Genomic DNA, 14845 nt, shown 5'->3' with positions numbered 1-14845 from the left:
TCTTAAAATTCTCTACTCTTTTGCTAATTTAATCTGAATATAACCCAAAATGGGTCTTGGAAACTTGAGAAATCTCTTTTTCCTGTTTTAAATCCCCCTATTTCTAAATCACCACTGAAAGCTCTACATTTTCCATTATTGAAATCTGAAATGGTACCTCCTGCTGCTGGAGAGGAAAGAAGGATGGCAGAACTCCAAAAAGGTGGAAATAATTGGGATTTTTTTTCTTTTTCAAAAAACCTATCCCTAATACATTTCAGCAAGTTACCTTCTTCAGGCAAACATAAGAGGGGAAAATCTTACAAGTATGAGTGGTCATTCACCCAAATGAATTTTCTAATAGCATAAAATCCCATTAACTGTAATAATCTGGGTAGGACAGATGTATGGTTATTACGGTTAGTAGGATTTTATGCTGTTAGAAACAATTATTTTTGATGAGTGACCAGTCATTTTTAAAGCTATTTTCTTAAATGTGCCTCTGAAGAAGGCTATTGCTGAAATGTGTTGAACGTAGAAAAAATACTTTAGTAATAAATTCCCCCTCATTTGCACTTGCTTTGGAGTTTCCTGCTGCAGTTTTAGCCTTTTTCTTTACCCTCTACAGGTGCTACCAGAATGGTAAAGAATGTTTTAAATGTGTCTGTTCCATGGATTTATATAACATTTTGATGTTGGCAGCTTTATTTTCAATCTTATATCCTGACAATGTGTTACTTTATCAGTACAATCAGGGCATTTTTTGCACATTTTGCCATATCATTATATGGTTAATATACTTATAAATGTCCTAGAAAGTTAAGACCTAATATTTATTTACCCATTTTTTCACCCAAGATTTTTAACTAGATATGTGGTTATAAATTGTTTGAATGTTTTGTTTTATTTGTTGTAAACCATCCAGAGACATGAGTTTGGGGCGGTGTATGAATATATTAAATAAATAAATATGCTAGCCTGCCATAGTTTGGTAACTATCAACTTTCCACACAGAAGGACTAATTCGAATATTTTATACCCTTGACTTTGCCACATCCAAAAGTCAATTGACAGTCAAATCACAATTTGGAACTGGGCATTATATAAGTTTGTGAATGAACAACTAATATTTTTCATATGTAGTCTCTTATCACTTACTGTCTGAACAATCTGGGTCAGTTCACTTATGGATCTCACTAAAGATCTTCTTAGTATAGATGCATTCATCCCTCCTCTCTCCTGTATCCATAAGGTAACATTTGACAGTGTTCTGCATGAAAGAATCCACTTTGCACAATCTCCTTCTCCACCCTTGGAATTGGATCTGCTGCCTACCAGGTAGTCTGACCTTAGTGGGATGCACTGACCCTTTGATCTGACCCAGTGGTGTAAAGGAACTCATTAGACTTTTCGTTCTTTGGAGTTATGTATAATTAACATCCCTTCATATGAATGCAGCTGTTTTGACAGAGGGTCTATTAAAGGAGACAAAAAACCCTACAAACTTTTCAGAATGACTGAAGGTGAGAGCCAGCGTGGTGTAGTGGTTAGAGTGCTGGACTAGGATCGGGGAGACCCGAGTTCAAATCTCCGTTCAGCCATGATACTTGCTGGGTGACTCTGGGCCAGTCACTTCTCTCTCAGCCTAACCTCCTTCACAGGGTTGTTGTGAAAGACAAACTTAAGTATGTAGTACACCGTTCTGGGCTCCTTGGAGGAAGAGCGGGATATAAATGTAATAATAATAATAAAATAATAATAATAATAATAAAGAAACAGAAAACTGCAGGTGATTTCTCAGCAATGCTGACCACTCTGCTTGTAATGCAACCAAATGTGTAGAAATAGAAGATACCTCAATTCTGAGAAAAAGTCAGCTGCCTTGAATATTGAGTAAGTGTGTGAGGGCTGCTTTTCCAAAGTGGAACACTTGAACTGAGTAAGATTTAAGATTATAGTTGAACTGAAAGGAGTTTGTTTAAACATCTCACTGGATTAATTTAAAAAACAAAAATTAAAACACTTTGCATCCTGCAAGAGCAAACTGTTTAAGATGAAGCTATGTCTGCACACACCAGCATGTAGGCAGGAAAATGGTTCTTCACCTAGAGATACTGGGTCAAGTTTTGCCTGTGTTTGATCTCCATTTATTAAAAATAAGTGTTATGTGATGGCTGTTGTGATTGAGGGTGTTGGGAGTTGTAGTCCCACGACATCTTGGAACCCAAGGTTTCCATTAAGTAGTGTATGTCATGAAACCAAATGGTAACCATGCTTACTTGGTCCTACTAGTTCAGTGGGACCTGTTTCCAATTACATGTGCTTGGGACTGCAGCTTGTAGGCCAAAAAACAGAACACACACACCTCCCCCACCCAACCCACCCTAGATTTAAAGGTGTTCTGACTCTGGCCAGGAATAAATGTTTTTCTTCATAAATAGACCTGTTCAAATTCAGATTCAAACATTCTGATTTAATTGAAAATTGCCCCAAATCAGTAAAAATTGGAAAAATCTGAATCCATTTAAGAAAATGGTTTGGTAAAGTTGGAATGAAAATAAAAATATTAAAATAAATTTCAGAAATAATTCACAATTTCAGGATTAGCAAGTTGAATGGGAAATTTTAAAAATCATTGGTTGGTCTTAGAGTCTTGAAACCTGCCACACATGTGAGGAAGGCGGTCAGAGCCCGTTGCAGATTTGAAGAGAATTGGTCAACCCCCCTGATAGATCATGAATTTTTCATTTATTTATTTTTAAATGGCTAAAAATGATGAAAACCTGCCTTGTTTCAAGCCAGAACTTTACAAAAATGTATGAAACTGGTAATTCCGCTTGAACTATCATTCCACCTGCATGCGGAGGAATCTGCCTTCACAAAATGGGGTAACAGCATGCCCCTTTTGCCCCCTTTTTATATTTCCAGAATGGATGGGCATACAGTTATGAAATCTGGCACACATGACTTTGACATTGGCACTACTCTGTGTCCACACACCCCCCAAACAAGGCTATGGGTAACTCCTCTGAATGTGGGGAATTTTTTTGGGGGGGGTAAAATAGAAAAAAGGGCTAAAACTGGCTTGTTACAAGCCAGAACTTTACAACAAGTCCTGGATCTGAAGTCCTCCCTAGGACCATCATTCCACCCCTGTGTGGAGGAATAAAGACATTCTTTTGATTTGGTATTAATTTTTGTCTTCCCCATTGCAAAAGCACACAGTAAAATGAAAGTACTTTGAAGGTTTCTAATTTTATGGCTACAAATAATTTCTCACTTTCCCTTACAGCCATTAAGGAATTAAAAGGTGTGAAGTCATTTTAATCCCTTGTAAAAGGTCTGCCTGTGCCTGTTACTACAATTGAAAAGGAAAAAATGAATATAAAATCAAAGGAATGTCTTTTTTCCTCCACATGGGGGTGGCATGATGGTCTAAGAAGGGTCTTCAGATTCAGAACTTTTTGTAAAGTTTCTCACTTGAAAACAAACCAGATTACACCATTTTTAGCCATTCTAAAGAAAGGTTTCAAATAAATCACAAAAAAATCAGGGGATTGGCCCATAGCATTGAAAAAAATCACACAGAGTCCTGCAGATCTGGATGTCTTGTATGCGAGATTTCATAACTGTATGCTTATCCATTCAGGAGATACAATTTGGGGGGTAAAGGGGGCATGCTGTTACCCCTTTTCATGAAGGCAAAAGGCAGATTCCTCTGACACATGCTGGTGGAATGAAGGTCCATGGAGGGTCTTCAGGTTCAGACGGTTTTTTAAAATAAAGTTCTGGCTTGAAACAAGCCAGATTTCAGAATTTTTAGCAATTTTTAAACAAAACATTTAAAAATTCACCATAAACCAGGGATTGACCAATGCTCTTCAAATTCGCTACAGCAGGCCCTGACCTACTTTGCCACATGTGTGGCAGGTTTCAAGGCTTAGGACCAACTGATGAGTTTTTTGTTTTTGTTTTGTTTTGTTTTAAATTTCCCCATTTACCTCTGTGGGGGAAAATCTGAATTTAAGTCAGAACTTGGACTCCAGTTCCAAATCCGATCTGATATTGCCAGAGCCCATAGAATCAAAATTTGATATCATCACATTTGGATTGGGCTGAATCCAAATCCAAATTTTCTGGATGTGCACAGGCCTAATAATTAAATTATATGTGTGAAGAAATATAACATACAGTTGCTGTTAAATATTGCATCTTGTTTTAATGAGGATACTGAATTCTTTTTGGTTTTTTTGTATGATTGGTGGTAATAGTTTTTTAAAACAATAATAATAAAACAAAATTCCCATGCTTGATTACATTTCTTTCCAGATTTTAGACTGAAAGTATGGTACTTGAGCCTAGTATCCATTGGGGCGGAGAAGTTTTAAATACCCTTACATCAACAATTGAGTATTTTGACTCAAAAGCAACTTTTCTGCAACTCAGATACCGCTACTAAATGAGAGTGTAGGGTCAGCCATGGATTGGGTTTGTATTTGTCTGTTGGTCTGGTATATAAACTTGAAGCTGTTGTATATCTAACTCTTGATTGGCTTGAGCCAGACTTTCAGAGAACTCCACCCAGGTTTCCAATTGCCAGTTCCTTGCCATGTGGTTGATTGTATAATTTTAGAAGTTGGCTCTTGAACATATGACCCTAAATGTTGTTTTAATATATGATTTGTGGCTCAGGCAAATTATAGAGCTTTTACTATGCAGATGATTAACCAGAAGAATATAATTGTTGTGTTAGAGAGTAGGAGAGTAAATGCTTTATGATGAAAAATGCATGCCCCACTTTTTAGTGGGTTTGTTGTGCTGCATAAAACTGAAACATCTGGCTTGAAATGGAATTTAATCATTGCATTTTATAGATGCATTACTGTAGCTGACAGCAATCCATTTTTCTTTCAAGCTACAACAGCTACAAATGGTGTTGTCAGATATGTATTCATTTAACAAGTACTCCATTTATTTGCATGTTGAAACAAATGTTGCAGAAGTGCTATCTTTCTGGATTAGAAAGATGATGGCTTGGGAGTGGAAGCTTCAGTAACGTGACATGCTCTATTATGGCTTAAAAGCAGCAGTAGAAACCAACCATTCTCAAGGAAGACCAGTAAGATGCTTAGATGATAGTTGCTCATTTGAAACTGAATCAGATTTATACTTTTGGCTGTTTGGAATTATGCTGTGGTTTATGGTAGGGCTGCATTCATAAAGCCTGTAGATACTGGAATATGCCTTTTGAATGGATTTATGTTGTTGTTGTTATTATGTATAGACTACAAAAATATATAGCAGCATTCTGCTTTGTTTAGTTCCAGATGTGTAAGATAGGGTCTTCATTATGAATTAGTGGCTGCAAAAATTGTGTATCCCAGATACTGGAAACACTGTAGACAGACGTTTTGGGGGAAGTTTAGCGGAACCTGGAAATGGAAAAATGTATTTTTGGGGGGAAAGAGGAAATATATGATGAAAGATGTTTACTATGTAATTAATTTTGTACACAACTCTGTACATAATAAACATCATTTTTTAAAAGAAGCCAATAATTAATGATTAGAGAAAATAAATAAACCATTAAATCTAGTAGTGTTTTCTTTGATGGATAAAATCTTCTTCTTAATGTAAGTCTCATCACTTCTAAGCAAAGAAAATAGCATCCACAAGGAAAAAATATTACACTACAAAGAGAGACATACACATGGCATGAATTCATTCTTAATTATAATGACCACTTTCCTAGCCTTTAGTTAAAAAAAATAATAATTGGCAGTACATCAAGTGCTGATTATTTATTTAGACATTATAGCTCTTTCTTCCCCTTTAGGGAAATGTTACATTTATAATCCAAGGTTGCCATCCATCAAGGGAAGAAGAAAAGTAATTTCAAGAGATTCTATCCTAAACTTGAAGAAATGCCATCCTTTTGGCAAAAATAATATTTTTCTCAGAGTTTTTGTTTTGTTTTGTTTTTTGCCCCTATAGCCTCCAGACTTTAATTTGGAGCCTAGCTTTGCAATAGATTTCTCCTGGCTATCAGCTTAGTTTATTACTATTGTCACAGTGAGGGACTGACTCTGTAGCACCTCACTGTGCAGTGCCAAAAGCTAAACAACAAAGGTCATTTATCTGTTGTGATTAACTAAGCACAGTTTCTAGGCTCACGCACACAGCCATCCTTTCAACTACTGTTCTGAGCCATTCTGAGATTAATTTCATGATTCATATAATTCCTTTGCACTTTCTTTTATCCAACCTCTCCCAAACAGTGATGGAAAGCATCATCTATGCTGTGGAGTATGCTTCAGATTTATTCCCTGCCAAGTGCCACAAGTCAGAGCTTTACCTAAATGACAAATCTCCGTTTATTCTTCATTTTGAAACCATTGGTCTTCAATATGCTAGCTATTTCCCATATCCATGAAGAGGTAGATTAACAAGGGATGCATCTAAATTCTTTTTCACTCCTACTCAATCTTTTACATATGTGTGACAACAGAAGATCAACTTATCTTGAGACTTTAAGGGGGGGGGGATTCTGTTTGACAACTCTGGAACAATCTGTGTTCATATTTTCCTTGGGAATTGCTGGGTATATAAGCCTCCCCTTTGGAGTTTTACTTGTGGATGGATGCTTTCCAACCAGCAAGCTCTTCAGTCCTCCTGGCAAACAGGAGTATACAATAATAAACTTAGGCCTAAGTCTCACTAAGGTAACCAACCCATGTCTGAATTTTGCAACTTCTACTTTGAAAGTGGGCACAAATGACTAAATATTCCCCCATAAACACTGTGTTTTTTCCCTTAAAGGAAAGTAGCCCTCAAAGAAGGATTTTACACCGGTTTGCTGTTTATTTCAGTAAACCGTTGCCCAGCATCTGATGTTGTCCCTTCTGCTCTCCTTCCCCCCCTTTGCATTTCACGAATAGTGTATGGGCTGCAGTGTTCCCTCTAACAGGGATTCCCAGATGTTGTTGACTACTACTCCCAGAATCCAAAAGCAAAAGCCATTGCAGCTGGGGAGTCTGGGAATTGTAGTTAACAACATCTGGGAATCCCTGTTAGAGGGAACACTGATGGGCTCTTCCAGATTATATGAATGCATGTAATACTGAGGAACTCCCCTACCAACACCGAGTGTGTGAACATCTTGAAAAATTATGGGAGGATTGCTGGTCTTGTGGTAGCAAGCTGGCCTTGTGGGGGCCTCGCAGCAGGGACAGTCCAGGTGCCAAAATTACCTAGGTGCACCCCTGCTTGCATGCAGAAAGTTCCAAGTTCCCTCCCTGGCATCTCCACTATAGGGCTGAGAGAGACTCCTGCTTTCAATCTTGGAGAAGTTGCTGCCAGAGCTAGATGGACCAATGGTCTCACTCGGTATATGGCAGGTTTGTATGTCCCTATCTGGTCATGCATTGGAACCATGGGGAGGTCACCAGTGGCACGCCCCCAATAGGTGGCTATTCTAAAGATTCACACATGAACACACAGTTCTTACCTGAATAGAATCTATCCCTATCAAAGGGCCACTTGGAAGGAAACGTCCACCAACCCCTCTGCATCACGTGGGGGAGGAGATGTGTATGCAGACGTACACACCAGATGGAGGAAAACATTCATGCACCCCTTCCTCTCCCCCTAATGCAGAGGGACTGGTGGACATACAGTCCATAGCAGGACTATGACAGAGTTCATTAGGGACAGCTTCTGTTTAGATCAAAGCTTTGTGTTTTGATGGGTGTGTTATTAGAGAGCCACCTACTGGGAGTGCACCACTGGTGGCTTCCCCATAGGTCCAAATGTGTGACTGGATAATTACACACTGGGGCTGGAAGATGCCTCACTACTACAGGCATCCATGCCTTCCAGAAAGGATTAAACACACACACACACACACCTCTCCAGACACCTGATCGCCTTCCTTATTTGGATGACCAGGGAAAAGAGTAATCTCATCCACATGTATTTTCAGAGTCTCCAATATGAATACGATGAACATTTATATACCGCTTTTCAACAAAAGTTCCCTAAGTGGTTTAGATAGATAGGTAGGTAGATAGATAAATAAGATTAGGTAAAATAAGATTAGGTTAGATTAGATTAGATTAGATTAGATTAGATTAGATTAGATTAGATTAGATTAGATTAGATTAGATAGAAATAAAATGGTTCCCTGACACCAAAGGACTCAAGGGATGCTGTGTCGGGGCTGGATAGGGCCAGTTGCTCTCCCCCTACTCAGTAAAGAGAACCACCACCTTAAAGGGTGCCTCTTTGCTCAGTTAGCAGGGGATAATGAGTCCTACTATGTTTGGAGGGGGAGAATTTTGCTGGTGGCCCAGTGCTGAAAGCCAGGGACAGTCTTTTTACTCTTTATATGGGGATTCCTGCAGTTAAGGAAGGTTCCCTCCCATTGTCATATTCCTCCCTCCTGCTTCCTTTCCATTGCTAGCCTTCCTTGCGGACCTTTCTCTCCACCCCCGTTGATGGGAGCCTTTTTTTGCTGGGACTGGGGAGACCCGGGTTCAAATCCCCATTCAGCCATGATACTTGCTGGGTGACTCTGGGCCAGTCACTTCTCTCTCAGCCTAACCTACTTCACAAGGTTGTTGTGAGGAAAAACTTAAGCATGTAGTACACTGCTCTGGGCTCCTTGTGGGAAGAGTGGGAAGAAAATCTAAAAATAAATAATAAAAATAAATAATAAATAGTTGTAGAGCATTTGCAGAAGCTCCCAGGTTCAGTATCCAGACTTCTGGTTAAAACGAAAATGTCATTAATTTGGCCTTAGAAAAGCACTGCTATTTCAAGTTGGCACCCCTGGGCTAGATGGAGCAATGGATGGAGCAACTCGTTAGATGGAGCAACTCGTTACAGATTCATATGTTCATGTGCCTTCTAAACATCCGGGCCATGGAACTGTAGAAAGGCCACCATTAGTGATGCTCTTGACACACCACATTTAATCAAAAGCAAAGTCCTGTTTCCATTAACTATATGTACAAAGTTTGAGGGAATCAAAAGATATATCCATATTTCACAGGGTTTCTGCCTGTCTTTACATGAGAGTAAGAAATACCATTCCAAGGAAATCAAATAAAAACATGTTAGTCTTTCATTGCTCTTTTCTTTTTGCTAGAATTTCCAGGGTTTACCCATATGTGCCATGTGGCTAACATTTGCTTTAAAGCAAAGATCATTCTCTTCTCTCTGGTGGCTTTCTAGGATTACTATGCACAAGCCCGGACATGAACAACACTCGATTGAAATGACAAATATGGGGGGTGGGGGTGGAGTCAGTTATGTTGTGTGTATTTTCAGCAAGTTTAAACACATGAGCAGATATTTCTGGATCTCTTATCCAAGAATGCATTATAAAATTCCAAGGAGTGTGCAGGAAGTGCATATCAATGAAAAATTAATGCATAGTAATAAGGTGTATTCTTTCCTTGTGAAATGTGCAATCATGCAAAATCCCTCTGGATTGCCTAGATGGTATATGTTGCTGCTTGTTTTCCCAAAAACAATATAAACAAACCCCTCTTATTATGCATTTAATAAAAGTAACAGAGAAGTTAATTTACTATTGTGCAAGCCAATAAGTATTATTTAGTAAAGGGAAAAAGCAATGATTAACCAGCTAGCTAAACACATTAAACGAATCAGCTAAATCTGGTGATTGATTGCATAGTTACCCTAAAGTAAAGTAAAGGTAAAATTGTGCCATTGAGTTGGTGTCGACTTCTGGTGACCACAGAGCCATGTGGTTTTCTTTGATAGGATACAGAAGGGGGCTACCATTGCCATCTCCCATGCAGTATGAGATCATGCCTTTCAGCATCTTCTTATATCGCTGCTGCACCTAGAGTACAGGTTGAAAAATGAAGCACAAGATCAAGGATAGCCAAAACACAAGTTTAGGTTTGTTCCAGAATTTGTATTCCCTCAGTTATACTGAAGTTATTTTAAAGCTTTTCACTGTTCTTAATAACAGATCTGATAGAGCTCAAGTTACATCCTTTAAAATCCCACTGACTTGAGTTAGGAGAATGGAGCACTTTTTAAGGCTCTCTGATTAAAATTGGTGAGACTTAAAAGAGCTTCACTTAGGCTGGATCAGGCTCATTGGTTGTATAGCATGCAACTATAAAAAAGCAAAAGAGAAGTAAAGAGAGTCATATAAAATTCTAGGAACTATGAACACTTCATCGAATTCTTGATGTTGATTAGTTAACAACTGAATTCTTAGGAGCTGTAAGGTACCTTTTTTATTTTTTTTATTTTTGGACATGAGAGCTTTTTCTGCCACAAATAAATTGAATGACTATATATTTCAGAAGTGTGAATTTTAAAAGACAGTTAATGGTGGTAGAAGGAATCTTGGTTCGTTTTCAGCCTCTTCATTAATTCTCTGAAGTTCTCTCCAGGAATATGAAAACTGTCAAAGGTAAATTTGCCTCAAAGTAGTTTTCTGTACTCAGGCTGGAAATAAATTGTTACAGTGCATCTGAAGGCAAGAGCAGAACAATACAATACTGATTATTTGTGCAGCATTTTCATTAGATTTTATGCTCCTTAAAGGGATTTGTTAGTTTTGTTTCTTACCGCTGGGCACAATGGATGATGTTAGCTTTCCTTATTGTTAGATTCTGTGCGTTGAGTCGATAAGCCTACAATGGGGATCTCTTTTCTCATGCTTTGTTATATGGTTGCAGCTGGACAGTTGGCTGGCAACTCTTCCGTGGAGATGTATCGCCAAGTGCTCTTGTCTGGCTGCCGCTGTGTTGAGCTGGACTGTTGGAAAGGCCGGACAGCTGAAGAAGAGCCCGTCATCACTCATGGATTTACCATGACAACGGAAATCTCCTTTAAGGTATATTTGTGGTATTGCTAAAATTCCTTGATGAACAAGAGTGTTACAAAGTAAAATGCTTCGAGAAAGGCTGTGCGTGCTCCAGGATGCACTTAGTTGAGGGGGTACATATGATGGGGGCATGGACATTTCTCCAAAAACACCATAGTGCATATACTGTAAAAGAGGTGTAAGCTACAAGGCTCCACTGAGTGCCCAACTAACTATGTCAAAACACATCTTCATCTTTGTGTTCTTTAAAGCGGTCATGAGGGGGGCACAACCCACAGGAGAGCATTTAACCCATCTTGTCATCCTGCAGTCCTGATGAAAATCACCACCACCACCCCAATGGTGCTATTTGCCATTGGAGGGAACAGTGTCAATAGCAGCTTTAGGAGAGGTGATTTTTGTGAGGACTGTAGTTGGGAGGGAAAGGGTCAAGCCCTCTTTCACATACGATCCCGAAACTTCAGTAATAGTGCACAATTGTAGGGAGCGAGGGATAAGCTAACTGGGATGTCCCATTAGCCGTAATGAACTTGTGTTTGTGTGTAAATGGCATGTGGGGCGGGGAGCATGATCTGGATAGGGTCAATGGCGGAGGTTAGGAGGGCTTTAACCCTACCCATAGCTGTGGTCTCAACTTAGTCTCAATCCCTGCTCGCAAGCTATTTACACAAGGAGGGAAAGTTCGCATTGGCTCCAACAGCAGCTTTAAAAATGTGAATAGCACATGTGTGGGGTGCTATCCGGAGAGTGGCCACAGCAGAGGGTAAATTAGAAAACTCCGGCCTTCGTCCCAACATGTGGATCATACGTTCAACAAGCAATTTCAAAAAAATCTACGTCAGAAAAAGCAAACATGGTAGGGCTAGTGTCTAATATCATATATGCCTTCATTTCTTCTGTTCATTTTGACTGTCATTGGACAGTGCCAGCTGTCAACTGCCATGTGTCAACTACACACACGCGCGCGCACACACACACACACACATTGGGGTACTCAGTTTATTTTTTAGGAATTTTTGAAGTGTTTAGATTCTTTGGTGTCTTCATTACACCCCTTCATTTCTTCTGTTCATTTTGACCCCACTGCTTTGTTGGTGGAGGTGGGGAATTAGTGGCATCCCATGTGCCAACTGCCCTCCAACCCACAAGCCACTGCATATTCATTTATATTTTATAGAGCCAGCGTGGTGTAGTGGTTAGAGTGCTGGACTAGGACCAGGGAGAACCGAGTTCAAATCCCCTTTCAGCCATGATACTAGCTGGGTGGCTCTGCGCCAGTCACGTCTCTCTCAGCTTAACCTACTTCACAGCGTTGTTGTGAGGAGAAACATAAGTATGTAGTACACCGCTCTCGGCTCCTTGGAGGAAGAGTGGGATATAAAATGTAATAATAATAATATTTTAGGAATTTTTAAGGTATTTAAGCTCTTTGGTGTATAATGAATCCTCATAAGGATTCATTATGAGGAAAGGTTTTTATTTATTTGTTTATTTATTTATTTTATTACATTTATAAACTGCCCCATCCAAAGGCTCTGGGCAGTGTACAACATCTTTAAAAAGACATAAAAACGCACTATTCAAAACACAGTGCTAAAAACAATATAAAAACAATTCAAAAACAAAACAATTTAAAACCAATTAAAATACTTTTAAAACACTTTACAAACCTTGGATGACCAGGTATTAGACACCAAAAAGTCTAAACACTTAAAAATATCCCTAGAACATAAACTGAGTAGTACCCCACTGCCTTGTGGGTGCGAGGAGGGTGTAGTTGGCACATGGCAGTTGGCAGTTGGCACTTTCCAAAGACAGTCAAAATGAATAGAAGAAATGAATGTGTGTAATGAATCCTTATAGGGATTCACTGAGGAAAAGTTATTATACACCAAAGAATCCAAACACTTGGAAAAATAGTGACCATGCATTTTGCTCCATAACTCCACTTCTCCATAACTCCACTTCTATAAAGCTTAGCTTTATTTTTTTCATGGAAGCTGGGAATCTGGGGGGGCGGGATTAATAGCAGGAATCCAAATCCTGAATCGATTTGAATCAATTCTGGTGTGATTCGATTTGGACCCGAATCTAGCCAATGAAATCTATTTGTACTCGAATTGATTCACACATCCCTATTTTTAATCCTTGGGAAGTCAGTGAAATACACTCGTCTTCAAATAAAGTACTACTATAAAAGGAGAAACGAGACAATGTGCAGAACTGTGGAAATGAACACCTGTAGGGCCACAATGGATCCAAGAGGTGAACTCAGAATGTATTACCTTTGAAGCCATTTATATATTATTTAATATCCAGGAGTGACTGAACCAAACAGCATGCTTCCTAGTGCTCTTGCACCAGAAGAGGAAGCCCTTTCACCAACTGAGGAAGAAGTCTATACCTTTTGTATCAGTGAACTGCCTACGTTCCTTAGGTAGTCCAGTTACTCTTGTACAACTGAATGGATGCAGCACATTGGAGCATAGCCTTAAAATGAAGCCGAAGTGGACAGAGTCAATGTGTGGTGTGGGAAGGACAAGAGATGAGAGATGTCAGTCATCTGATTGTACAGAGTGCAATGATTAGCCATTTTAGCTGAAGCATAGAGTTGGGCTGTAAGTTAAGCTTTCATTAGAAGTTTATCTGGCTTCAACATAAGCACTGTGTTCAAGACATGTGAATTTGGTATCAGATATACAGCTGTTTAGGAAACCGGTGGTACTGGCATATCTAACTTATGGCAAGAAGAGAGAACTTACGTTGTTAATGCTAATTTTAGAGAAGAGAAATGATAAAAGGAATTCAGCTTTTCTTTTCTTGTTCTCTGAGGCTTTATATGATTTATTTCTACATGGGGTGGCAATATGACTACTGAAACAAGAAGTAGTGGTGGGAGAGCTGGTCTTGTGTTAGCAAGCATGAATTGTCCCCTTTGCTAAGCAGAGTCTACCCTGGTTCCATATGAATGGGAGACTCCATGTGCAAGCACTGTAAGATGCCCCCCTTAGGGGATGGGGTCACTCTGTGAAGAGCACCTGCATGCAGAAGGTTCCAAGTTCCCTCCCTGGTATCTCCAAGATAGAACTGAGAGAGATTCCTGCCTACCACCTCGGAGTAAGCCACGGCCATTCTCTCAGTATATGGCAGCTTCCTATATTCCTATGATGATCATTGATGACCAAGTCACAGTTGTCTTCCTCTCCCCTCCCGTTTTTCCACTATCAGATGCTGAAAGGCATCATCACATATTGCATGGGAGGAGGCAATGGTAAACACCTCCTGTATTCTACCAAAGACAACCACATGGCTCTGTGGTTGCCAGGAGTCGACACCGACTCACTGGCACACTTTACTTTACTTTAATATGTGTGTGTGTGTGTGTGTGTGTGTGTGTGTGTGTGTGTGTGTGTGTGTGTGTGTGTGGAATATAAACCCTAGTTTTGGATAGATCCAGACGTGGCAGTTCTGGTCAAACAAGTCCTCACATTTTAACTTAAATTTTTTAGCACAGTAGTTAACATGCCATCTCAGGACATTATTGTAGACCTTTAAGTTATATTTACTGACATGATGAAGAAATTTACTCAGAATAATCCCATTGAAGTTAAAATGAAAGGTTAGAGAATGCCTTAGTCCTTTTAATTTCAATGGGACTATTTTGAGTAATTTTCTTCATTGTGTAAGTCAATGTTAATTGTAAACAGAAATGTTTAATGGACATATTTGAGGCATTTTGTTGCATTGCCGGTAGCCATGGTTTGGCTGTGATGACTTTAAACACGTGATGCTTCTTTAGTGTTAAATTGCCAATATACTGACCATTAAAATAATAGAACATAATAAAGGAATATTTGTTTACCTGTGTATGATTTTGATCCCAATCTTTTGGCAAAATTGCCAATGTGATAGAGACAGTTACAGGAAAATATATAGCTAACTACCCCTTAGTACATATTATCGCTTCCTTTCAGACATCCCTTATGGTTATTT

At 39.2% G+C, this 14845-nt stretch overlaps 1 protein-coding gene across 26 annotated transcripts in view; it reads left to right on the top strand.

Annotated features, from left to right (window-relative positions):
• The window catches only part of PLCB1 (phospholipase C beta 1), an 807198-nt gene that overhangs the window by 596984 nt on the left and 195369 nt on the right, over nucleotides 1–14845 (top strand). For all 26 annotated transcript variants that reach the window (XR_008313428.1, XM_053284740.1, XM_053284741.1 and 23 more), the window contains one exon: nucleotides 10704–10861. Coding sequence is in view for 25 of the 26 variants with exons in the window: in XM_053284740.1 (XP_053140715.1) it covers nucleotides 10704–10861 (158 nt within the window). In the remaining variant the exon portion in view is untranslated. The remainder of the gene's footprint in view (nucleotides 1–10703; nucleotides 10862–14845) is intronic.

The sequence above is a fragment of the Hemicordylus capensis genome, chromosome 1 (genome assembly GCF_027244095.1).
Source record: "Hemicordylus capensis ecotype Gifberg chromosome 1, rHemCap1.1.pri, whole genome shotgun sequence".
NCBI classification, from domain to species: domain Eukaryota; kingdom Metazoa; phylum Chordata; class Lepidosauria; order Squamata; family Cordylidae; genus Hemicordylus; species Hemicordylus capensis.
Note: the sequence above shows the minus strand (reverse complement) of the source record. Positions and strands in the feature narration are given on the sequence as shown.